Source organism: Buceros rhinoceros, unplaced genomic scaffold, assembly GCF_000710305.1.
Source record: "Buceros rhinoceros silvestris isolate BGI_N320 unplaced genomic scaffold, ASM71030v1 scaffold5277, whole genome shotgun sequence".
In the NCBI taxonomy this organism is placed as follows: Eukaryota; Metazoa; Chordata; class Aves; order Bucerotiformes; family Bucerotidae; genus Buceros; species Buceros rhinoceros.
Window position 1 is genome coordinate 39,471 of NW_010423812.1, and position 27,646 is coordinate 67,116.

At 39.0% G+C, this 27,646-nt stretch overlaps 1 protein-coding gene across 1 annotated transcript in view; it reads right to left on the reverse strand.

Annotated features, from left to right (window-relative positions):
- Positions 1-5,158: 5,158 nt before the first annotated feature.
- Positions 5,159-27,646, reverse strand: part of ARHGAP42 (Rho GTPase activating protein 42) — a gene marked incomplete at its 5' end in the record, with an annotated part of 68,284 nt that continues 45,796 nt past the window's right edge. The window contains 12 exons of the mRNA XM_010140544.1: positions 5,159-5,751; positions 5,995-6,074; positions 10,359-10,421; positions 11,292-11,448; positions 12,838-12,843; positions 13,040-13,420; positions 16,222-16,366; positions 19,058-19,217; positions 23,524-23,629; positions 24,432-24,490; positions 25,714-25,798; positions 26,475-26,549. Of these exons, the coding sequence (XP_010138846.1) occupies positions 5,663-5,751; positions 5,995-6,074; positions 10,359-10,421; positions 11,292-11,448; positions 12,838-12,843; positions 13,040-13,420; positions 16,222-16,366; positions 19,058-19,217; positions 23,524-23,629; positions 24,432-24,490; positions 25,714-25,798; positions 26,475-26,549 (1,406 nt within the window). The remainder of the gene's footprint in view (positions 5,752-5,994; positions 6,075-10,358; positions 10,422-11,291; positions 11,449-12,837; positions 12,844-13,039; positions 13,421-16,221; positions 16,367-19,057; positions 19,218-23,523; positions 23,630-24,431; positions 24,491-25,713; positions 25,799-26,474; positions 26,550-27,646) is intronic.

The following is a 27,646-nucleotide window of genomic DNA, read 5'->3' on the forward strand; positions in this document are numbered from 1 at the left end:
TATACGCTCTGGGGGGATGCAGGCTGCTCAGGGAGGCTCGGGCGAGCCCGGGGCTTGCAGGCAGGCGAGGAGGCTGGCAGGAGCCTTGTGTCCCCAGGGCATGCAGCCAGCAGCCAGGCCAGCGCGAGCAGGACCCACCGTCCCTGGCCTTGGTGCAGCAGTTTTCTGCACCATCCCAGCCGGACCACACAGTGAACAGGGAAAGGGTCTGTCAGCTGGCTGTTTGCTCTTCCCTGGTTCAGAAATGTTGGTAGTTTTAGTTAATACCATAACAAAGCCTGACTGCTTCAGCCTCTCGGGGTTCTGGAGAGTCCCTTCAGGACAAAGAGAGGCCCCCTCGCAGCTGCTCCCCTTGCCTCGGGCACAGCTGGTGATGGAAATAACTCCCTCATGAGGGCTGGAAAAGCTGCAGCTCCCTGAGGCAAAAAGCCTTGGAGAAATGCTGGGAAAGGATGCAAGGGAACTGCAGAAACCACTGCACTCAGGTGACTTCCCTCACAGGCAGTGCTGCCACAGATGACCTGTGTCACCAAAGCCCATCACCACAAGCTGCCCTCCTGCTGATTTTCAGAGGCGAAGACCCCATCAACGATGTTTGGATATAGCAGGGTTGCGCTGCTTCTTACCTAACATCCATTTTCTCTTCCTCAAAAGCCACATCTTTGGAGACGTCCACGTGCCCAGGGCAGCAGGTGACATACTGCTGCCTCATATCCACACACATGCCATTGCTCAACGTTAGGAGCCATGCCCCGTATGTAAAGCATCCTCACATACTCAGAAATGCAAGTGTGGATGGCAGTAGCACAGAAGCGTTAATTCTTAGAAAAAAGGAAAGGCTGAACCACAGCCCAAATTTAAAAATAATACAGAAACCAGTTTGTGTAGAAAGGCTTTTTATTTTGAAAACCACTTTTTTTCAGATTTTCGAAATACAGTGTAAAGTACAACATAGAACTATGTCTGCAAGTCAGCTTATGCATGTCATGCCAGTTATTTACATGTAGATATATACAGAGTGCAGATAATTTTGACACCACACTACAAAATAAACAGAGAGTTCAATAAGATAATTTAGTAGAATTTATTAAATATATATAGTAATTGATTGTAGATACTTCCCTATTAAAATACCATATAGTATCTAAAGTAACCCCTATAAACTCTAATACCTCCAAAATTGTCATAAATATGATTGAGAATGGAAACTATCCATGTGCCCCGTTCAGCTGCTTTGCCCTTTGCTGTCGCAGAAGCTTTTGTGGTGCTGAGATCTTGGCGCTGTCTTTAGAACTTTAATGACATTTCCCAATAAAAACCACGCAAAAAGCTCAGAGGCAGAATCGCTTTCAGCGGAGACATCCAAGGGTGGAGGCACCATTCTCTATACTTAAAATCCCAAGGATAATGCAACGGCTTATTAAACACTGCCTCATACAGGACAGGAAAAGCAATGCTACGATGTCCAGTGACCGAATCGCAACACTGCGCTAGTAGCTGTCTGGAGCCCAAGCCAGCTCCCAAAGCCCGTGCAACACCTGACCCAAAAAACCGAGACCTCCCAACTTGTACTGAAACGGCCTGATCCACAGCCTTTCGCGTGAGCGGTAACCGGAAGGGCCGTGGTGGCAGCAGCGGTCAGGGCTGTGCGACCACGAAGAGCGAGATTAAACATTGCCTATAGCTCCGTCCCTGGTAATCGAGCGACTCAGATAGGGCACCCTGCTGAAAGAAAGGGCAGTGCCAAGCCGTGTCGTACATCACCCCAGTAACAGAATATCCCATCCACTTTCTGGGGGTTTCTGGCCAGCAAACCCTCCCTATCCATTTCCAGAGGTCTGTCTTTGGCTCCACTAGAGCTTTGAGAGTTTCTGTCAGTGGAGAAGATCCACCCCAGCCCGGAGCTGGGCTCTCTGCTGGGATTTCTCCTCTCGCTGCTCAATCCAGAATTGCACAAACTGCTGCCTCAGGAAAAGCAGCATGAAGAACAACGTGCCTTTTGGTTTCATTATTTATTCTGATGCAATCTTAAGCAGAAAACAGACGGCTGGAGACATCTAACAACAACAGAAAAATCCAATCACTGCCATACAATGCTTTTTTACTGCTGTAATTACTGTTCTGAAGTGTGGAATTTTGCAGCTTTTCCTCTCCTAACATGTCACTCCTAAAGGCACACTACAATTCCATCCAATTACAGGCAAAGAGCAGTGATTAGCACCAGAAAATATATAAAAGGAAAATAAGTTATTGTTACTATCATAGAACAGTGCTAGTCAGAAATCTGTCCATTTTTTTCCCCAGAAATAGTCGAACAATAGATTTATAGATTAGTTAGGGACGTAAGTGATAGCTATGGCTTAATTTAAGAGTTTTGTTACATATAATTCTAAATGCCAAAATGTGGCAAGGACATTTTAATACTGAACTCACAGGAATTACACAAAAAATATTTTTTCATCTTTATCATTATTAATAAAAAGTGTTAATATAAAATATTAATATACTTTACATATTTATCATACACTGTATCAGTCCTTCACACTATTACTTTGATTCATGTTGTTGTGCAACATGCATCAAAAGGTTTAACAAAGAAAAAACACGGCTAATTACCTAAGTTGTGGGTACAGACATTATTTCCACAAGACAAACAGCAATCACGACGTGTCATCTACCTTGAGTTCTGCAGTGATACTTGGAAAAAACCTGCCGCATCCTTTTTGGAAGGATAATAATAGTTATAATAAAAAATTGCGCAACCTTTTCTGGTAGAGTGAATCTGACTTTCATAAAAACCAGTAAACCGATTCTATGAACTAATTTAGTTCAGCTTGCCTAATTTTCTGGTTAGGCACTATCACGATATTGTATCTTCATTTAAATGTTACAGGGATTGCTGATCCTTTACAATTATCAGAGGGATTTTTGGTCAGGCCTGAAAGGAGCATCATTAGACAAGCTTTGGTGCTGCCCTCTCCCCTGGTTCAGACTTGGGACACCCAGTTGCTTAACTTTCCAGTTCACTGTACAGATAAATGCCCTCTTGGAAAGTCAGGGAAGAGCTGGGGCATCCACAACCCAGCAGTGAGATCACACAGAAAGTGCTTCTTACATACCACAGAAGAGAGGAAGAGAAAAACCATAAAATATTTCCAGAAATGAAAAAACTCCACTCACTGAGAGAGAGTGGTGAACTGCGGTTAAGAGTGGGCATGACCTTTTCAGATGGAAATGCCATTTTAAAGCTAAACTACCTTCAAATTATTGATGTGATCGCCATGGCTGGTTCAGAAGGACCTGGAAAGGGGCAGAGTCTCGCAGAGGACAGTAAGGGTTTGTTTTGTGAGCAGCGGAAGGAATGGGATCCAGCTTCTTACGAAGCTGTCTCCTGCGATTCGGCGTGGTGTCTACTGTGAGATGAATGCATGGGAACAGACAAAACATCTCTCCTCCACAGGGATTCCTCCAGGTCTTTCTACAGCCTTTCCCTCAGCACTTACAGGCTCTACTTACTTCATCTGTAACTGAACTTTGCATTTTTACACAATTCTTCATGAACGTGGCATCTGGCTTGCACTCCCATCAGCTGGTTTCAAAACATGATGCTGGAGAATAGCTCGCATCCAACGCTGGCTTTTTTAACCCATCTTTTTACATCAGGCTAAAGCAAAGCCAGTCAGGGCAAGCATTTTCCATTTCACCATTCCTCAAGAATTTCACAATTAAATTACAATTAAATTGCTCATAAGAGGTATAAGGGGTCATCAAAGGATGTTCAACACGCGTCAGTGTGCCACTGACCCCGGTGCAATAGACAGTAGTTGGTATTTTTCCCCAGACTGCTGCATTTCTCTGGCTGGGTGAGACGTGTGCTGGGCCTCCAGCCTCTGCTCAAAGCTCTGCCTCCTCTCTGCTCCTTTTTGCTAGACCATTTTTGGGAGGATGCTCTTCCAGCCTCTCTCCTTTCCTGATCACCACATTTGATACTACAATTAGCATGGGGAAGGACCCCACAGGCTTCTGTCATCAGCCTGAATTCCAACATGGAATTGCTCTGCAGAAATCATGCACTATCTACAAGTTAAGAAAGTTCTGATGTGCTTCTTTTTTGTTGGCTATAAATCACACTTTCCAATTCAAACAAGGAAAAGGCTATGGAAAGAAAAAAAGAAGCAATTAAAAGATTACCGATGTTTTCAGTCCTAACAGAAATTGTTCTGTAAACTTTCTGGAAGTAGCGTACAACTTCGAAATCAACGATTTCTGTTACTGAAAGAACTAAGCCTGTCAGGTCTATGAGACTAAGCTAGGTCTAGGAAGCAGTGAATTCTTTCTGTAGCACTAACGCTGATGAATTACTAATATGGAGCTTAAATGTCTTAGTGTTCAGTCAGGCATAACAGGCAGCCAAGCAGTCAGCGCATGTTTTCCTTCAGGGTGTGCGAGGAAGATGCTCAGATCGAGAAAGCTGCTTATGGGGGTTTTTTTGGGGGGTACTTTTTGTTAGTTTGGGGTTGGTTTTGGTTTGGTTTTTTTTTTTTTCAGTCTTGTCAGGAGCAATCAATGGGTCTTTACAAAACCTTTGGAAAGTAAGGCTTTTTCTTATTCTGTGGAACTATTTGTCAAATAGTTTAGCAGAGGTCAGGAGAAATAAATAATACTAAATAAATACTTCTGTTGCTACATGGAGCTTTTAGCAGACATAGCTTATAAAATCAGCTGCTTCACAGGCCATTTGTCTGATTTGCAATGGAACAAGTTGGAAAAGGATTCATTTACAATTTATCTCAGGTTTCAAAACATACTGCTGTTTTTCACTGCTCCCTTCACATGACTAACAATCATTGCAGATTCAGCATCTCCCTGTTTTCTACAGACGTTGTTCTGAGATAGACTGAGCATATCTTCCAGATGAAAGGTATCACAGCAATAAAAGTTGTTAGTATTATCTGTACTGACAGAGAAAGAAGGAAATAAATCTAAGAAGTATTTGAATGAAACACTCATAAAACATATCACATCGTGAATGAGCACCTAATGCTCAGGCATTGTATACACTAATTTTAGTATCAGTAGCATAGAATCTATACCATATTGTAACCTCGATGTCTAACAGAAGCTCAAACTTCTGATTTATGGAAAACTCATTTCTTATTTGAAATGATTAGGACTCATTTTAGAATCAAGTTTTGCAAGGGGGAATTCAGATCGCAACAGAAGCATTACTTACATTATGAGAAAAATCAGAATTTTCCATTAACACAAAACACAGATTGCAAGAAATGTCATAGAGTGCATTGCCTCTAGATTTCACACTTCTGTGAGCAACATCCGAGGACCTGAAAGTCTGCAGCGAAATAGCAACTTCTTTTGACTTTATTGCTCTAGTGTTCCTTACCCATAAAGGAAGGACAGAACAACCTTTTGCAAACAATGGAAGTTATTTAAACCGAGTACCGTCTTCAGTACAGACACTGTTAACCGTTTCATTACATTCTGTTCCGTCGATAGGGAGCTGTGTAACCTGCAGCTGCAGTATCTGAAGGAAATCTACCACTCAGCTAACGGGCTGATCCCATATCTGTGTCAGATAAAAATCATAGTGCTTACTACTTGTTACCATGGATACCATGAAGATATTGCTGTCCACTAAAGATGACTAGAGGAAGACAACATAATTCTCAGGAACGAGTCCTGTTTTGCCTTCATAAGTTGCTTTTAACCAGCCTGGTTCCACAGATGGATACACTGCAAAAAAACAGCCAGACAAACCCCCCCATGTTTACAATTAATGAATGCTGTTAAAAGATCCTATGCATGGTTCATATATTTATTTAGATAGTAGTTTTTCAAAAGCACTTGAAAAAACAGGGCAAAACCCGAGAGAAAATCGAAATTATGAAAACAGAATTATGCTCTCATTTTGTGGGTACAGTTCGGTTTTAATTTTTTTTTTATATATATAAAAAGACCATGTAAAGCATAACTTACCATTGGAAAATATTGCCCCCTGTGGGAAAGACAGCTCATGACTATGCTCAGCCTTACAGGAATACATGGCTTTTGCTTGTCTGAAAGAAAAAAAATATAGGCTTGCAATAAATGAATAATAAATTAAAAAAAAAATGAAAAATGTATAATGAAATGAAATTAAAATCTGGGAAGTGTAGGAATAATCAGATACATAAATGCAGGATGGTAATGACTAGTCACACAGCAGTTCAGAGGAACAGAATTACAGCAGGTATTAACTCCAAGCCTACTGGAGTTAACAAGCATGTTGTTGCAGGAAAGAGGCCAACATCCTACTTAGAAGTTTAAACAGGAATCATAACTCTAACTTTCAAAATGATTCTTTTGTTGTAGTTGAAGCTGTCATTCAAAGGAGTACTGAACTGAGCATATTGCCTGAAGGAAGTGATGGACCACCTGGGGACAATTCAAAAGTGAACATCGAGTCAGTAAAGGACCAAAAACATGACTTGTGAGAAACATAGCTGATCAGTCTATGGAAGGAAATAATACATAGAAGGTGAATATGAAACAAAAAGGAGTAAAATGCTTCCTTCAATAATACCTGACATGAAGACACCTACATGTAGACAGCTAAGTCTTAATAGAGTTTATGTCTCTCACAGCTAAGTTTATGTCTTAATCTGTAGCTGGAAGACCCCTCTATTGGTTAGAACAGCGAAGCACTGGAAGTGCCAAGAAGAAAAAGCACTACAGAGATACCGGTAAGAGTTAGAGAGCTAACGATTCTATCCCAGAGAAGGAAGACAGGCTAGATCACTCCTGATACGCCTTTCAGCACTGTGATTCTACAAAGCACAAAACGAGAGATTGCACATAAAGATGGGAATTAGGAGTTCCCTCTAGGTTCCTGCGCTTTACCTAAGACCTTGACTTTAATTTATACAGTCAAAGCAGTTTTTATACGATCAATCAGTTTTCCTGAGTTTCTTTTAGCTTACTGGAAACCCACATTATACCAAGTGAAGATGAACTTGATTATTTCACCTTTGTGTGATATGATGGGGTGTTACGGATTCTGCTTCCAGCCAGGATTTATCTCAATGACCCAGCATGTGTGTGACCTGTGGTGAAGTTTTAACATTTTCTGCATACTTTTTGAGAGTGTGTATATGCAAGTGACATGTTATCTATTTTGTCCTTCCTCCCCAAATAGCGAGATAACAGAGTCGTAAGTTAAGTTAATAATGCTGTCACATCATAAGCATTAGCACAGAAGTCTGCTTTATTTTGTGTACCACTGACGGGGCCATGGCACTTCACTTTTGGAGTTCCACACTCCCCTGGGGAGGTTAAGCAGGGACAGATTTCCTAAAGGGAGTCGAGAGCAGCCCTCTACCCTGGCACCAGTCCGTACTAGCGCACCATTGATCACCCGAGTCTGAGTCTGAGGGTGCAAGAGTGGATGGACATATTCCAAAGTCTGTCTGTGGGAGCTTTCCAGAAATGACTTCTCCCTCTGAAGAGAAACCTTTCCTACGCTTCTCTGGAGCTGATTTATGACTAGACTAAATGGCCTGTTCTGCCTTCATCTAGAGTGACCAACTGACTCATCAAGGGTTACACGCTCAGGCAGAGACTTCCAGAGGTCAAGAATTTTGACTTGTGCTCACAAAATTCAAGGGTGCCTTATTTTCAAGATGCTGAAAACGTTCCTAACTTTCAGTACTGTCATTCTGGATACATCCCTACTGCTAACTACAGCAACACGGGCACTGGACCCCGGTTTGTCTGCTGAAACATCAGCTGGCCTTGTGGCTCGTGGAGACTGCTCTGTTCAGCATTTTCCCAAGACAATTTTGCCTACGAGGAACTTGCCATCCACAGTCGGCAAGACAGGTGTGAGTTTTCATTACTCTCTCTATAAAAATTTATACATAATAATGTATGTAATATATACTAAAATATAGAAGGAGATTAGATGACTTTACCAGAGGTCCTGCATAAACTAGAATTGAATTCTTTAATCTCAAGATTATTTTTCTTCAAAGTCCCTGGTTACTGCCTCCACATTCAATTTGATTACTTAGGTTCTTATATTAGTTATCACTCACTTCAACCCTACCCAGAGCAAATATTAACCATGAAAAGGGCTTGCAGGTTCTTGGGCTTTGTTTTTCTCGTGTGCTGTGAAGAAAACAGACATTTTCACTTACAGTGTTAAAGCTGTCCTCCCTCCAAACATGTTAAAAAGCATGTGATAACACCCCCATCATCTATGATGGCTTTCTTAAGATTGTGCCAATAATCTGAGAAGACTGTGATTCATGTTGTTTAGTGCAGAGACAAAAAAAAAACAACTTCAGAAAATGGTACCCACATTTCCTAGAAGTTCCTTTCTTCCATGACTTTACTGGATAGACTCCAGATGAGAAAGATGCATTTTCCCTTTTCCTGCTTTTTATCATGTTTGTTTTGAGCCCAGAATGATAAACTTATACTAGCAGTCAAGGGGTCAGTACTCATCGGATCATAAATTATTTTGCGTGAGTACCTGTGGCCAACAACGCCTTTTAGTAATAACCACAACAGCAACGATATTACAAAAAGTTCTAAGTACACTTTAAAATTATGCTCCTGCCCTAATGAGCTTTCAGTCTAGCAAGATAAAGGCAAAAGCTGGAAGAGGAATGAGTGAGGGGGAACACATGAATCTCTCTCAGATTAATATTAACTGATGAGATAATATTATCATGTACCATGCCTTCTACATACTTCAGAGCAAAAAAAAAAAGACTATCCTATGGTTTTAAATCAGCCTTCATGTTCACAACATGCATGAGAGCTAAGTAAAAGTTGTCTGGCTCTGAATTGCAAAATCGTACTCAGACTTAAGCAGCATTATAAGAACAGCTGAGCTACTTCTTTCTTCCTCATTTTGCCTGCTGACCTCTCATTTTCCATTCTCCTTGTTACCGTTGCTCTTCCGCCGCCTCAGGGAGGCTGAAATAGAGGAGCTATTAAGCCTTTCAGCGTTTTGGGCTTTGTAATCTGCTCTTCATACCCATTATCTAACCGCTACATTTTTCCTTTGTCAGATTTTTGCTTCTTACATGCTTTTTATAGACAGATATAGGTGGCACAGGCTCTGAGGGAACACAGGGGAGAGTTTACAAGAAGGGAGTAATACAAAATAAGAGAAGGAACAGTTAGAGGTGAAAAGATGCAGAATCGGTGAAGCAGTCATCGCTCTCGGCTTAGGGCACTGGCTTAAAGGGCATTCCAGTCTCTTTGTTTATACCTTTCTTCCTTAAATTACTGCTCTTTTCATACACCTCCCTTCCCTGCCATCCTCTTTGCAGTCACCTTACAGTTCAGTCTCGATTCCTCCAAGTTGCTTTGGTCAAACAAAACCAGTGGGCCTTTGCAGGTCACCTTTCTCTCCCCTGCTAGATCTGTTCGGAGAGGACAGCCATGTTCCACTCCTGCACATCTCAACATATGTTGGCATCTTCCTTTACAGCTGTGCTACTTTAGTTTACCACTTTTGGATTCATGGATTGACTCCCCCCCCCACACTGCTCAACAGTTCCAGTAAGATCCTGATGAGTAAAATGATGGACAAAACCGATGTTCTGTCTCAAAGGACTTGAAATGCAGGGACAGTGAAAAGAGAGAAAGATTTCTTCACACATCCATTTATTTGATTATCTGCTTGAGTCTACTAATTTGAAGGGGGTTAGTAATGTATGGAAGATACTATTTCCTAGACAAACACTTACCAGAACATTCTAAATTCATTTAATATAAGAATGAATTTAATCCACCAAATAAATGCAAACAATTGCAAGTGAAATGCAAGTAATCCTGCAGCACACTATCAAGACGAAAGGGGAACAGTTTCTCCAGAAAGATACTGGAAGTGTGATGGTAAAGACAGAAATCCTGATCGAATTAATCCTGAACTTTATAAAGCAGCTATTATTCCAAACCTGCCTATATGAGCAAATTACCATAAACCAGCATGTTTGCTACTCTGCTGAAAGCATGTGTATACAAACACATGCTTATGGAGTAAGTACAGCACCCTCATCCTAATTTAAATCCTGTTAATTTCCTTTTGTACCTGTGTCCTTTAGCAGGTCTTTGACCTCAGCATTTCTCACTGCAAATTCCCCTGGTGACAGAACAGCCAGATTGGCTGGTATTCTCAATTTTATTTTTTTTTAGATTTAGCTTTCTTTTGGAGAAAGGATAAGTTTAATAACCCCATGTCACAGGATATTGTCCAAAAGACACAGAACAGAGCTCCAACACTTCTATTTTGAAGCCCGCAAACCAGAGAGGATTTTACAAACTGTTAAATGGTATGAAGCACTTACCGTCCTGAAGAAACTTGTTTAAGTGAACCCGCACTTTCAAACAACTGCGCTCTTGCAGCCACTCTGAAAACAAAGCACCACCTTGCTTTAGAATACATCCATTAACCAAATACACACAGCCTAGTTTCACTTTTAACCATCTAAAGACATGGATGCATTTTTAAAAATAGCTTTAATTATTCACTTAGAGAAACAGAGGAAATTCAAAAGCTGTCCCTATTCAGTAGAATTTTTAAGGGCATAAACTAATTGGGGCCACCAATTTCCACCTGCTCCAGTGCCTTGCTGAGTCAGCAAGGGAAATCTCAATACCCTGGATTTAGAATTATATTTATGGATGGCCAATAGATACATTGGAGATGCTTTTCCTGCCAGTCTGTTGCTATCATTCTGGATTGCTGAGCTGTGTGGTTTTCTACATTTAAGTAAGACCCAACAGTCTGTGAAATGACTGCAGTGATCCGGTTTAAAAAGTGGAGAGGCTGAATGGAGACCTACAGTATATGGAGAATCTCTTGTGGCTCTGAAGATCTGGAAATCGCTTGTTCAGGGAGACAGACAAATTCTGGGTCAAAGTCAAGACTATAGCAAAGATCTTCTGCTTCTCAAGTCTGTGCTAAAAGCACTGAGATGCATTGCTAACACAAATCTCAACACACTAAAGCATAACCTCTATTGTGTAGAAGTATCCTCTGCTCAACATGAAAAAAAACCAACTGCTAGAAATCAACTATTTAACATGCAGCAAGCAAAGAAATTTCAGAGCAGAAGTTTGTGTTTTTCTTCCTTCCTTCTTCCAGTTTTGAACTTATAAAAATAAGATCTTCTTGACATACCAGCATGGACAGTAAGTAGCATTTATGCTCCCTGAAATACTTGATAGTAGACAATACTCGAAACAACACAAATCCTGAAAGGGCCTTGATGACTTACACAGATCCTGGTCTTTGATAGCCATTACTTGACGCAGTATCTAATCTTAACCTCCTGCACATTTTGGGAGGCAAATCTGGGTTTGGTGGAGCCTTTGGCGTATCTTTGGTATCTGTTGAAGATAAGCTCTGTATAGATCCACTGCAGCTTTTGCTACCTAAAGAAAACAAACACATTATGGGGAATGTTAAAGCTAATTTGAAGTTGTTCACAACACGTGTAACAGGCAAAGCAAGGCTTTGTTGTTGTTTTTGTTCTGTTTTGTTTTAAAGAGGCAAATTAGGTAGAGAAAGTACCTAGAGAGAGAAGAAACAGCCTTTCAGGCAGAAAGGCAGAAGAAAAGCACCAAGAGCAAGAACGAAGAAACGACATTAAAATTGTGAAGGCTAAAAACTTACACTGTACTTAAGTGGCTAGAGAGTACATTCACTATAAACTGACAATAAAAAAAATCATGAATATACTGCATAGAATGGTAGAAAAGATTCATGTTGGAAGCAATCTCAGGAAGTCAGCTAGTCCAAATTCCTGCTCAAAGCAGCATCAACTATGAAATAAGACCACATCAATTTGTAAGAACTAATATTTCAGTGTTCACAGAAGCTTCATGCAGTTTTAAAAAAAAATACTTCGGAATTAATACGTAAAACAATTGCTACTGTAACGTGATATATCTTTAGCTGTACAGACTGCATTGCACACAAAAAGAAGTCCTTTCAGTGAGTACAAGGCATGGCCACATGTCATTTAAGCTGACATATCCATGCTGCATTGTTTGCATAAACACTCTGCAAGACAAGAACTGCATCTACTGCTGTGCTTCTTTATTCCCAAGACAACAATTGCAATAAATAACTATTATATTATAAATTATTGATAATGATAATAATTATTTTGCATTATTAATACTGTTAATATAACACTAATTCCTATCTGGAAGTCTTAGGAAAAAGCTTATGCACTCCATGGGGGGCAGAGGGGAAAGAACTATAAAGTTCTTCTTGGGCTTTGCACATAACCCCATATTTAGCCCAGCTGTACTTGCATCTGTCGACAGCAAACTCAGCACTTGGACTCAGTCGACTGAAGCTCATTGTTTCAGTGCTGACTGTTAATCTTCATAATCCAAAACACTGTAAACATACTCATTTCAAAAAGGTGTTTCCTCTAATGTGATTTCCATATTGCTGTCAATAAAGCGCAGCTTCACCTCATGTACTCAGAGGTACAGCAAGGCTTCACAGGTATTCCAGTGAATGGCAGTTAGCAGAACTGTCTAAATCAAGACTTTTTTTTAAAAAAAAAGAAATCTGGCATACTGACAAGGAGTGACAGAACTGTTGTATAACGCAGTATGTGAAGCCTAGTGCTTTTCACATTTAAATGCTAGCTTTCACCAGGATCAATGACACTGCAAGGATTCACTCCTTTGACACAGTGATAAATCATAGCTGCCAACTCTTCTTGGAAGCAAGCAATCCCCTTACGATCGGTGGTCTAGATGAGGCATAGCAGGACAGAGAATACTCTAAATTCTGAGAAACACCAATACCTTTTAACCTGCATGAATTACAAGTAACAAGCAGCGGAATTATTGCAGAAGCAGTTTGAAAACTGAAAGAACATACAATAAAAATTAAAAATTAAAAAATAAAACCCATAATGAATATAATTTGCTTTCAGATCCAATTCTTGTTTTCTGATGCATCACAGTAAACACTAATGTCCTGAAAGACCTTGGAAATTACCTTCAGCTGATGGAATTGACCTAAGGGAAGATGCTGAAGATCTTTTCAGCCCAGACAGGCTGTAAGAACTCTTTTTGGTCAGGTCTGTTGGTGGAGAGGCATTCTCTGGTCCAGTGACAGAAGCTACACTTTGACCATCTGACTCCACATCTGTTTTGGTTGCATCCTCCTTTGATGAGGATTCGGGACTTGTAGTCCAGAGGCCTGAACTCTTCTGGCCATTAGAAGAAGGGGGAGAGGCAATCCATGGAATCCCTCCTGATTTCTCCCTGGGCTGTGAGGGTGCACATTTAGCGGTGCTGTTCTGCTCCGAGGAGTGAGAAGAGAGAGATTCAATGCTGCCCATGGGAGTGCTGTCTGGGCTACTGCTGTATGAGTCACCTAGGGAGGAGTGAGGGAAGGGGAGAGAGAGAGAAAAATCACTATTTACATTTTCTAATCATGTGCATTTCTCTCTTGCCACCTTTAGCCCCTTGTGCCTTACTTGTCATCAAATTCATTAATCTATGGTTTCAGAGACAACGATTATTAAGACAAAATTATCTACTTAGTTACTCTAAGTTTCACACTTATTTGTATCTTTAACCTGAAAGAGCAGCCTTTTGTGGCTGTTTCTTTAGAGCTGATTAGCGTAATGGGCTACAGGCTAAACTATTACACATTTAAGTTTCCATTTAAAAGAACTGCCTGCAATACAAATAATCTTTAGACAATTAAACAGTTATGATGTTGCAATATCTTTGTGGTATCTTGCTGGATTTCCGTAAGGCAAATGTTGTAGTGCTTGTCATACTTCTGTTCATGACTTCATTGCCAGCAGGCACAAGAAATAAGATTTGCCTTGGTTGCCAAGCTGCCGAGGATCTCTGCAGTCTCTGTAAGACTAGACTGTAAGCCTGTCCATAGATCCCCTACTTTCTGAGACACAGTACCTTTCAAGAGGAATACCTGCAGAAGGATAACAACTTATTCCTTTATTATTTACAACCTGAATGTTGAATATTTGATGAATTTCATTAATTAGGTTGATATTTGAGTGATTTACCTACCTACACAAATATCTTTGTACTGATCTTGTTTCCAATGACCTTTTGCAACAAAAAGCAGGAATATCCTAAAGTAATTTGCTGATGATGTAAAGGTAGGAACACTCATCAGAACTGAGGAAGGACTGGCCTACAATACAGTGAGGGCTGAATTACTCTGAAGACTGGATTCAGGTCTAGTGAGTCATACATTGTGTCTACTAGGATTTTTTCTCAAAAGATAGAAGATACAATTTACAGATCTCACAAGAAGCAGAGAATGTTTATTCTTCAACCACACAGTAGTTGTAAGATATTAATGTGACGTAGCTGCTTTTGCCTACAAATGTTTCAATATACTTGGCAAAAACTGTCCATAGCACACACGATACCACAGGGAAGGTCACAAACCCCAGTGCCTTGCACAGTGAGTGCATCTGACAATAGCAGTGCCGCTGGTATAGTAGCCTGAAATATTCTGTCCACTTCTGGCCAGAATTCTGCTGTTCCAGATTAGATTGTTGCCCATCTTGCCCCTTTACAGTCCTTTAGTCTCTTGAAAACTACAAGACTGGCTGAAGCCTAAATTTGTCAGATGCATTTTCTATAATTTTCTCTCATTCCCTACCATTTAAAACCTGTATCATTTTCTCATGCCACGCGGAATTCCTTTATTTCCTGCAATACAGTTAACTGTCCGTGCTTCATTTCAATGATGACCTAAAACCATCTAGTACTTCAGAAATTGTTACTGCCAGTATACAAGGCGCTCTCTTGCCTGCCTCCAGCCACACCTAGAGATTCTTGGCAAGGAGAATAGCTCTGCTTCTGCCTCACCCTTCCAGGCACAAGCGAGATCTTAACTGGAACTCGTGTAAGCAAGTGCTGAGCTTGAGTAATGAGCAAAGCACAAGTGGAGAGCTCTTGGGTCAGACCTAGTTCCAATCAAGCTGCCAATACAAGACCTGTGTCTGAATCAAGAAGCATGACCTTGCGTACACTACAAGAACTCGCACATAAATGCCCCCCTTTTTAAACTGGCATTCATTCATTGCAGTTACACAGTGAGAAACCATTGACATTTGCCCATTTTGTCCCCTGGTGTAACTGACACTTCCTCTGCAACCTCTTACTCGGGATCCCACGTCACTCACGCTGGCAATCAACGTATAGGCAGCTATTGCTGTCATTTAGTATTTAAACCCTCACTGTCAGGAATCACGTAACATAAACCTATGGCAAATGCAGCACCTGCGTAAGAGTATACTGAGGGTACATTTCTGAATATCGCAGACTTCAGAATTACTACAGATCCTCAAGAACAGAGGTACCTTAACTGTGGATTAATTTAGTGCACCAGTTTCAGGTTAATCTCCTTGAGAAACCAAGGGACACACAAGTTCTTTTTGAAGTCTGTTGCAGTAGTGGAAGTGTTAACAACTTAATCTGTGCTAAACTGGTACAGCCAGTAAGTAAAAAAGTGAAGGCCCACTAGATGAAAATGAAGTGAAACTTATTAATAGTCACATCTACCTGAAAATGAACAAGCATTCTAAGCAGCAATTAATTACAAACATAACTCCCTGCTGTTAAACAGTAAGCTATACGGTAAATATACCGCTTCTCCCCAAATTAGAGTTTGTTTCTGTTCCAGAAAAAGTAAGTTAAGTTTCAGTGGTTTTGGATATCTAGGCAGTGGCTGACTTTGAACCAATGACCGCAGTTTCACGCATGTGAAAAAAGCCAGGCAATGGTTTTGATCTCCTGACCTTGACTGAATTATTTATTATAGGAGGAGAGATTCTGTTTACATTTTCCCAACCTTACTAATCATCTTACAAGCAAATGAGACGAACTTTGTATAATGAACTTCTGAGTTTCAAAGCAGACTACATTTAAATTAGACTATAAAATCCGCTCTAAACAATTTTTGAATACTGTATGTAATATGACTTGCCTAAAACCAAACATCCTTCTTTATCTGAAAGCAGCAAGGAATGCAGTCATTCAACAGTGTGGCTGTGACGCACGGAGGTTAAAAAGCTGGTGAAACTCCCTCTATTATGCTTATAATTACTGGGCTACTATACATTATTATAATTACTGCAACACTAGATAGACATTGAAAAGGAAACCAGTCAACAAGGACAAACTTACTGTCAGGATCTGCTAGACACGGTGTGTATCTTCCCTTGGGTTTACGTGAACCTGTGGAGAGACAAATTGCTCTTGTCCTTCTTGAACCTGATCGGGACTGAGGTTGGGGAAGAGGAATATTGGGGTCTGGTGCCGTGTGAAATATCTGCACGGTTAAAAACAAAGACAAAAAAAAAAAGACATAATCAATGGAGGAACTCTTACACTTCCTTATTACTGCATTTGTTTTCCTTACCCCTGCACCTGAAATAAAAATGCAGTTGTCTCACACATTACAAAAGAGTAAATTCACAGAACATAAGCTTTGTTCTGATTTCATTTTACAGTCCAAGAACCACAACACTGCACTTAATACAGCACTTATAATTTATACTAATTATATACAAATATTTATTTAAATAGTTTTTATTTTCTAGCTCTTAAGAAGTGCATAACAGTCTAAATTGTTAAACATACAACAGGTGCTTACAACTAACTCCCGCCCAAGAGTAGTATATTTTTAAAGATACTATGAAAAGATTGAATTTTTTCTCTGTGTTTCTGTGAAAGCTTTTGTATGTCACAGAAATGGGTCACAGTCGTAACATATTACGATCCAGTTTGTATTTCAGAAACTCTCTTTATTTTGCCAAACAAGTCAAGTTTGATGAGGAACATTTTCACGCTTGGAGCATCTCCTGGTTTTCCTCTTTTACAAACCACTGCTACCACTAGTCAATTTTGTGCTTCACTGGTGCATAAAAACCTCAAAATTTTTATGGGTATTTGACTACTGCAATATGACACAAGTACACATGAGGTTTCAGAGAAGTCCGCAGGTAAGTTTGGCAAGCCTGCCAACAAGGACAATGCAGAAGGTCCAGTAATTTGCTTTAATTTCATTTGTGTCACCTGTTCTGCAATATCCAAAACACATGCAGCAGAGGTCTTGAAAGACCCTAAAAACCTTCTTGAATGCTTCTAGTAAAAATGCCAATTGCCTTGGACGATGACCAAAGCAAAATACATAACCAAGAGATTTGCAGGTTTTAATTCCCGATCTTTCGCGCTTAATCCTCCTAGTGCAGAGAGTAAACTACTGAGTACCTCTTATGGCATTCTGTGGAAGAAAGTGGAATTAGTTCTGTGGAATGGAGATGAGGTTTTACAGAGAAGTATTGCCTGAATAACCTCTGACAAAATGAGAAGTGTCCAATCTCCACAGGGACAAGTGCTGTAGGTTAAATACCATGCGATGCCAAAATAGGTCTATGCAAGGATTTCTGCGACCTCTGTCAAGAGAGCACTCCCAGAAGAGGGTGAAGTGACCAATGAAAAGATGCCTCCATGCCATTCACAGAAAGGAAGAAAGCAAATACACTTCCATGGTAGAAAATACTTTAATGGATGTCTTGAGATGTTCTTGGAGCACATAAATATTGTATTAGGCATTAGTGAGTAGCACATCAATACAAAAACATGTCTGCAGACAGACAAATAGAGCGAGGGCACTTTTGGTTGTGCAGCCGTGATCTTTGTATTGAATGAACTTGTAATTTTTTTGGGGGGGAATTCAGTGCTGGAAACATATACTATGTATGTTTTGGAGATACAGGCAAGGAGGCTAGCAGTGTCGTACCAATTTTGAGGAGTGCCTATGAAATATAACTGATGATACCAAGCAGTACTGTCAGTACTTACTGACCAACCAGTGCAGGGGATCCTGATGTTGACTGGGAACTGGCCCTTAGATGAGTAATGTGAAATGAAAGAAACTCAAAAGGTTTTTCACTTTTTTATTTTTTGTTAGTCATCAGAGAAATTGATACATATCAACAGAAGATCCCCAGATTAAAATTTCTTTTGATGACCAAGTATAGAAGGTCTTGACTGTTCTGTTGAATTCAGCAATCAAATAGTTAAAAATAAAATAAAATAAAATAAAATAAAATAAAATCTGAGGCGTCTTTTCATCAGTGAAGCTGATGCCTGCAATGGTAGTGACTGGAAGTTTTAAGATTTTATGGATTTTCCCTCTTAAGTCCTGAAAGAGTTCTTATTCAGTGTTCTACGAAGGAGTTTGAGACGGAACTTTGCTGTCACTGGTCTTTTTGGGAAAAATGAAACAAACCAGGCAGTCACAGATATGCATTTCTACAAAGCAAAAGAAGTACCTAAAGATGTTTGTATGCATTTGAGAACTTTTAAATCATAAAGACATGACGGGCTTAAGACCTGTAACTAGGAATAAAACCTCATCTAATATAAGTTACTTTTTATTTGCACTTTTTTACTTTTCATCTAGTTTCTACGCAAATGAAAAATGACACACTGCTCAGAAATGAGGGATTCTGCTGGGGATCCACACTGACGCCTCTTGTGGAAAGAGGAAATGAAGGATGGTTGGGGTTTCATGACATTAGGAGGGACTAGAGCTCTACCGTGCAGCTGGTGTATCCACAAAGGCCAGCAATGGTCAGAAAGACTCTGACCTGATGCGTTCTGAAGAGAATCCATGCATTCACCCAGAGTGAACCTTCACACACTGCTAGCATGAGAGAGATGGAGGAGCTGGGAGCAAAGTCATGACCTACTCATTCTGTTTCTAGATATAAGGACAAAGTAATCTTCAGAAAACAATTGAAGATTCACAGCAAATCCTTCAAAGCATGGGAGACTATGCCCTGTATCTGTACCTTGCACAGCCACAAAAGACTTGCTAGGAATAGCATGGGGTGGGAAGGAGGTATTCCTTCTACAAATGCTCGATTTCTTGTTCTTAAGAACTTTGCGATGGTAATGAAAATAAGATCTTAGTTCCACTGCAACACAGAACAGTCAGATGATCTCTTTCTACCTTTTCATAATGCTCTATCAGAATTTCGACGACGATATTCTGAAACTTAATGTTCATCATAGCAGCCACGGTTTCTTCTTGTGCTCTCATCAGTGTAGGTCCAAAGATAACACCAAGGTTGGATACAGTCATTAGATTCTGCTGACTGTGTAATGATACCCTATAAAAGAACACAAACAACATGCAATTAAATTGCTGTGCTAAACTACAGTTCTAACAGGCAAAAAGCTGTTAAGATGACATCTTTAACAAGATCCCAAGTTCATGTCTCCTTTTTAAAAAAACTTTTGCTTTTACTAGAGTAAAATACAGTGTAGTACAACTATTATATTTCCACTGAGACTCCCATCCCGCAACAACTTATTGGATAATGAGCAGGTTTTCCCAAAGTAAGCCTTTAAGTTCCTGACATAATTGACAGGGAAAAGCAACTATCTTTGATGGTCTCCACAGAGAGATCCACGCCATCTAAAGTTGAGGAGTCTTAGGGCAGACACCTCTCTCTCTCCAGTGATTATAAAGAAACTTACATACTTGTTGGATTGACTGAAAATAATACGTGATAATGGAGGTCGACCATATACCTTAGCTTGCATGTAAAGGAATGAATCTTAAGTATTGAAAACACTTAAATGGCAATAGGATCTCTTTTTTTAATATGCTGAAAACAGGGTGAATGGGGTCAGTGAAATCATTGCTTCTGTATTATACATAACACTAGATAATTCTGTTATTGCTTAATGTACGTTTTTTCATCATTTTTTTCTTAATGTAGAATTCAGAAACTTGGTTTTTCCAATAATTTATCATATAGTAAAATGAAAACCAACAATCAGTAATCCTCAATGCCCCTTTTCTCTCCTTATGAATAGGATTTGCCAAATAAAAACTGTATCATCATAAATACTTTGGAATAACTGCAAGTGCTTCCCCAGTCACAGCTACCCTATTGCCTCATGTCTGAGAAGTATCATGCCAAGTGAAGAGTTTGTAATTTCCTTAAAGCTTAATTTTACTGAATCTGCTACCAAATACTATCAGTTATCAAGGCACTTATTTACATCTTCCTCTTCCTTCTCACTGCTGTCTGCTACCGCTGTCATTCTATAAAACACTGGAAGACTAGCAGGGAGGAGCAAACTTTATCTTCTGGTTTTCTCTGACAGCCTTCATTAATCAGGTTGACGGAGGCATCTGCTGTGTTTTCCTCCCAATAGTATTCTCAGATAGCTTGATTTTTTCCTAAAATGTTACACAAACACCAGAAAAATGATCTGTCTGATGTCAGAGTTTGGTAGCAAATAACACAGACATTATCCCCTTACAAAGATTAGCAAGGCAGTAACAAGGAGACTGAGATTCTTCCTGAAGCTACTGGGGGACTCTGTTAGGATCAGGATCAAACCCCTGTCTGGACTCCCACATTACCTTTCTCCAGGCTCACTGCTGAGTAGGCACTAACAATACACACAGAATGAGTAGAATAGTACAATTATCTTGGTATAGATGTGAGATAGACTGTACAATTACTTCTATACTTAAGTAATACTCCCCTTATATTTGGAACAGGAATGTTGCAGCATCCCATTTACATTACGGAACGGGAGAAATGTGGGCAAGGGATTTGTATAGGAGACAACATGATTATAAACAGAGGAAAATAAATGCCTATCTTCTTATGTGTGTCCTATGTTGCTTCATTAAGTTATGCAAATTAAAAAAAAACCAAAAGCCCAACAACTTTCCAAAATCTTACTTCAGACAGACACACTGGAAGAGTTATTTGGAAGCCATATCATGAAAATAACACATTTTTAGCCTTAATACAATATTCTGGGTAAGAGATCTTATGTTTGGCTTAGGAGACTAAGGGGTGTTTGGGAAGTATTGTAGTAGTATTTATAATTGTATAGTAGTATTGCAATGAAAACAGTAATTGTATTGTATTGTAATGAAAACGGAATTTTGAATTACAGCTCTAGGTTTATTAGGAAAACCAAAAAAAAAAAAAATTCTTGCAATGTTACTCTGCTTTATACTGCATAGTAACTGTTAAGGTCTCTTATGCAAAGATTATAGTCTTATAAGAGAGAAAGTAGTGTTTGTTTTGTACTGTGTTTGGGTTTCCTTGGTTACAAATTTGGTAGCTTGGTTAATAAAAGGAATGGTTAATTTAATGACATTGTAGCCAGAAAGGACTTCCTACAAGGCATTTTGAAGGCTCAAATTCTAACAAAAGAATAAAAACCCAGGCCTGTAAATGGATCAGTCTGATAACAAATTTCCCCTGACCTAGTCATACTGTTGCTGGGCTACTAAACAGATACAGGCCAAAGTAATCATACATTTCAGGTAGCTGTAAGGCATTCATTAAGGCGGAGTTGGTTTCCCCTCAAAATCTCTTTCTTTGACATATCACCAGTAAATTTCTGGTGCTGCCAGACTGCAGACTCCTGAGTATCTACCTTAGAAAAGCACGGCATTATTAAATCGTACCAAAGAATGATTTATTCTTTAAAGCAGACAGATAATTTGACTAGGAAGGTTTAGAAACAAAAATGAGTTACCTACACGAAATTAACACCAAACTTGCCGTGTCTGCCTAGCTGCTGACTGAGTATGTACACTCCTGCAGTACCACCTCTCTGCAAGGTGCTTTTCAGGATATTCTGGGGGTTCTTGTGTGTTTGTTTTAGGCATGACCTACATCCCACATCTAGATCATGTTTAATTTTGCACAGTAACACAAAATCAAGGTAGGCAGAGATGTAAAGACCTTAAGATTTATTATCTTAAAGAAAACATAATTTATTCTGGATAATATTATCCAGAGTTAAAGGTGCAGTATTTCCACCTAAACACTAAAGCATACATAAAGGAACTGCCCAACTAGAAGAAACATAGGGAAAGGATGTACATCTTAAAATTTGATTTTAAACAAAAGAATGAAGAAACAGGAGGATGGGTGGTTTTTCAAATTTCCCCATTTTCACAAAATTAGGCACTTTAACTTCAAGGAACCATTTGTTCCTTGAAAAATCTTCATGCAGTGCTAGGAAAAAGATGAGGAAGGAAGATAACTAATACACTCAAGAGCCTAATTTTGAATTCAGTCTCATTAGAATTGCTAGCATAAACAACAGCTGGCAAATTATGAGAAACAAGAAGGGGTGAATTGAATGTTGAAAAGAAAAGAACTGGAGGTTTTCCTTATAAAACTCTAAGAATACATGTATCAGATATGAGAATCACATCAAAGATGAGATAGGCAAGAGTTAAAGAGGATAATTAAAAAGGGAACACTTCAGGCTTGCTGTTCTTTGGAAACACATCTGAGGTCGCATTGAGAATAGAGGAAAAGTGGTCAAGAAAGAAATGTTTGCCTATAAGTAAGTCAGTTCCTATGCACATATATTTCTGATTTTGGTGCTTCCAGACTAGCAGCCTTTACAAAATCATTAACCTCTCATTAAATGCTCTAACTTTTTAGAGGGTTAGAAAACAGTAGATGTTACACGTTTTAGCTAATCAAACGACTCTGTGAGTAAAGGAAACTTCCTTTCATCTGGTTCTCTGGGTTACCCCATGTATGTCAAGATGCAAGGTCTTCCTAACCAGTCTTTGCAATGGCAGCATTCACAGCAGCTCGCTATCATGTTAGTTCTCCTAATAACTTAGGGGTAATAACATAAAAGGCTAAAAATAATTTATTAGGACAAAATAATTTCCTATCTCAAAGTTCGCGTATCTTTAAGAGGAAGCAAAACTGCATTAAGCTCCACTGTAGATAGCTTACTGCAGGCTGCGGCTCAAGTTGTGACCAAGTAAGAAAAATAGCCAGGACGTAATGAACAGAATGAAAACAATATGGATTCCTCTCTTATGTCTTCTACACGTATCAGCTATATAGACTTTAGCTGAACAACTGCTGTTTCGGTAGTCACATTCCCAGATCATTGATAAATGTACAAATGTATAAAGCATTTACATAGTTATCAAAATATATGTAATACTACTTCAAATCAGTGTTTTCAAATGACACTACACTTCAGGATAACAACACTGAGGGAAAAATAAGATCAAACATGAAGGACAAGCATTATCACAATAGTCTGCTCTCCATTTCTGAAACAGCATGGGACCTCGAGTCAGATTCAAAACAGCACATTCTATTACACTTCACATAGTTTAAAAAGTTTCTTTAATTTAATTAGTGACAATTTCTGAAGTAAGAAGTGAACAAAAACAGTGAGTGTGTTTATTTTACAAACATAGATTGGTTATCTTGGCGACCCTTTACAGTGTTTTTTATTTTATTTCTACTGAGAACTGCATTTTAGAAATTAAATGTAATTTCAAGTGGCATCATTTCAACACAGAGAATGGATTAAGTGATGCTGACAAATTTAAAGCAGAAATAATCACATCTTACAATACCACCAAAGAGAAAAGTCAAAAAGAATTACTTGACCAAGTGCTTGATAAGGATGTCCAGCATCTCTCTGTTCTTCTCTGGTAACTTATGCACCAGCGCGTGCACTGCCTCAACTCTGTAGTTCTGATCATCTGACTCTATTAAAGAGAAAACAAATATTGCTGATAAATTAGAACACGCGCTAAGGTGTGACTACAAATGGCACTAATGCCTGTGCACTAATACAGACATGCATTAGGAGGAGACAAACACAATTTGTTTTTAAAATGATGAGGGCAATATGATTATATTTATATCAAAACATTCTGACATCTGCATTTTGAGTAAGTCGCCCAAAGTAGTTACAACTGATTCTGGAACCAACAAAATTAGTGGCAATTTTGACCCAATGTACCACTTCAGTGAAATCCAAGATTTTCCTCCTTGATATTTAAAATATCTACAATTCTTGAGTGTCTCTTATCTTACCAAGACAAGTGGAAATGGGGAAGTAACTTCAAATTTTAAACAGGAGTAATTAGAAAAACAATCTTAATTATCTCTGTATATCCATTTGTGAAAAGGATATAATTATCTCCATCTCAAATTTCTCAAGGCAGACTGGGAAAATAAAGAGGGATGAATGCTGTAAACTAATTACCGGTCCACACAAAACCGAAACATATAAATCAAGGTTCAGAATTTCATTCAGAAGGCACTCACACAGAACCTCTAAAAAGAACAGAACCAACCACTGAACAGCTTCATCTAGCGTGACCGCTCTGTTTTGAGGGTTTTCATGCGGCACTGTGCTGTCACATACAGTGACGTGGAAGAACTTGGATCCACAGCTGGATGACTGAATAGTAAAGCAAGGAGAAAAGTATGGATAGTAACAGAGGAGATTAAAGCTTAGAAACAATATTACTTCCATGAAAGTGTATTTATTACTTTACTTACTAACAGCAACAATGAAATCTTTGTGCAGCTTGAAAGTCATCAGTGGTTCTGAAAGACACCTGGTTAAAAAAATATTAAAAGGAAAATTAAAAAAAAAATACTCAAAGTCTTTTAAAGTTGTATGGGTGTGATTATGAGAGCACTGTGCAATGTGTATTGATACATCCTAGGAAACCCAACTCAGTGATGAGTGATGACAAGTAGTATAGAACTCAGTCACGTATACAGTCTGGAAATTTCTCTGAGCTGGACCTGGCGTCACCAGGGAAATACTACTGGCACTGACTTCAGCACAGAGACTCACTGTTTTCTGGCTTCCATACTGCAGAACAGGAATAAACACAGCTGCAGAATGTGGTGCAGTGGGCTGCAGAAGCAATCCTTTGCCCAAGACAGGAAAAAAACATGATGAAATTCTGATCTGACAGGTCCTAGACGAGTCATCCTCTGAAAGGCAGACTGTGAATTGCCGTACAGACACAAACACTTCTGGCTCACGTTCTAATTTCACACACACAGTATCGACAATGATTGGTGCTTCTGAAGATGTACTGCAAACTTCTTGAACCAAAGCCAGTCTTCTCCATGTAGTGTATATGATCATTCCACTATAAGCGCTAGGCATATTTTCCAGAGTGAATAGGGATTTCTGATGTTGTCCTTGGTTAAGAGACTGGTTTAGGGAAATCTAGATTTTTAGAAGGTATAGAACAACCATCACCTGGATTTGATGCTTTTTATGATGTGTCTTTTGAATGTTATATGCTGAGACCCAGAAAAGAATTCTCTCAGAAGTACCACAGTTATTCAAAATTCTGGCCCTTATTAGCAAAAATTTTAAGAGACAATTATAGGGCATGAGGGATACTGTGTTTGTGAAGACACCACTACATAGGATAAAAACCTATGCTTTTGCAGAAATTTTTATTCTGCTCCCACAATGATGCTGTGAAACCTCATGGTACACAGCTTAAAGGATTCCAAATAGAAAAAATTGAGCACAACATCCTCTGTGGTTAACCTAAAAATACATTAAACAAATTCTGCAATTAAATTCTGACAAATTTAGTGCTACATAAGGCTTGACTATCTTACTAAGGCAGAAAGTATGTGACAAATTTTAGACGTGTTATTACACATAATCTCAGCAATATTAGGCAAGATAATAATATATTTAATTATTACCACACTAAGTGATACAGGAAATGTAATATTATATTAATAAGCAGAAGATTAATGGGCCAGAAAAGAAATACTGAGATTTGTGCAGCATGATACTTACCTGAGGTAGTTTTTTAGTCCACTTGTTATTGTTTTATTGTCCCACAGTTCCATGTCAATATCCATATCAGGAGGCGATTTCGGGGCTGGTAGAAATTTGAATTTTGATTGTGTTACTAGTTGGACTAACACACTGACTAGAAAAGCAGCAAAACAGAATCTTACAGATTAGTCATTTAGCTCATGCAGTTACTTATTAGCCACGTTAACTACCAATCAATTTGAATTTGTTAATCTCTGCCAAAGCATTAATAAAAATGACTTTAGCACTTGTATTTAGTACCTGTAAACATTAACTATATGCACTGTATCAAGTGTAAGGTAAGGTAAGCCCAAGTCAACAGAGATGTACTAATATGTTTGGCTTAGACGTTCAACAGACAGGCATCAGAGAGCCAAGGCAGCAAGAAAAGTTGAAGACTAAAGACTAGAACAACTGTCTATTTAACCGAGTTATGCTGTGTTACAGAACTGAGCTTTGGAACACTTCTGAAATATGCCAAATAGATACTAATAATCAGAACTTTAAAGCTAAGAGAAAAGCATGTTATCAGTAGATTGCTCACTTATATCAATGATTACATGCAGAAATTGAATACAGGAAACTAGTCACTCGTTTTAAGACTGCAAACTCAATTTAGTGGCAGTACGTGCACACACAAAACTAAATATTATGTCACACTCTTCTGAGGAGAGCGGTTAAGGCAAAGGAAGCATAGCACAGACACGACACACTGACAAAGGTTCACTTCAGGTGCTTACAAAATATGGTATTCATCAACTTTTGCACCTTGGAGTTTACACCACCAATTCTGTACAGCCCCAGGATTGTAATACCTAGATTGGGAACACAAGCACAAGGAAAACAATTAAAATAGTTATTTCAAAATATGCCGATGCATCCTTGTTGTAAGTTTTCAAAATATCTAAATGTATTTATGGAAAATTGTACAATTACACTCTTGAGTACTGCTTTACCTTACTGAATTGTTTTCTGGGCTATTAGCAGATGCATTCCTCTGAATCTCCACCCTACTACACACTAACCATAATTTTACATTAACGACTCTTGCATAGAAATGACCCATATTAGCAAACAATGAAGATAGCTGGGAAAAGTGAAAAACATAACCCAAAAGGAGTCTTAAAACATGTTACATGTCAATGAGTTTATTTTACTTAGTCTTCAGTGGAATTAATATGCATCTATGTTTGCTTAGATATCATCCCTTCCAATTAAGATCTGATTGACATTTAATGGAGAAATTATTGTACCCAAAATAAAAACATATATGTATACTGTTGCAACGCTGCAGTTGAGAATTTATACCTTATGCATGGATCTCCATGCAAAATAGAGACAGCCAAGTCCCAATTCACCCATAAGTTGCAGTTATTTTTTTTTAATAGACCAGATACTAATAGCAAATAATGTTTAAGGTGTGGCACACAGGATTTCAGTGATGATAATTTTATTGTTTTTAACTGCCTTTTAAAATCAGCAGGATTTAAAAGTCTTCTCTCCTCGTTTCAGGTCTTACTATTTAAAAATTGTCCACTTTTCCTTTGAAAACAACCTCTGAAACTCTGATCTCGCTTAGATAACCTAAGTGTTTTGTTTTGAAAACCTTTCCCCCCTCCTATAAAAACATGCACACTCTGAGTCCAAGAGCTACAAAACATTGTTAGCTGAAAAACTGAATTCATGTTGAGCTTCCTGGTGCACAGGGAGACCACACAGCATTTGGACTGGAAGAGAGCTGCGTCCTGACAGCTCAGTGCTTGGACAGGAAAAGGTGACCTCTATTTATGGACGACGATACACCCATACCTCTTCCTTTGGAAGGGGATAATTAAAAACTTGCTGGGAGTTGCAAGGTATCATCTCATCACGAGACTGATGTGACTTACCACTTTCTTTTTGTACATTCCTG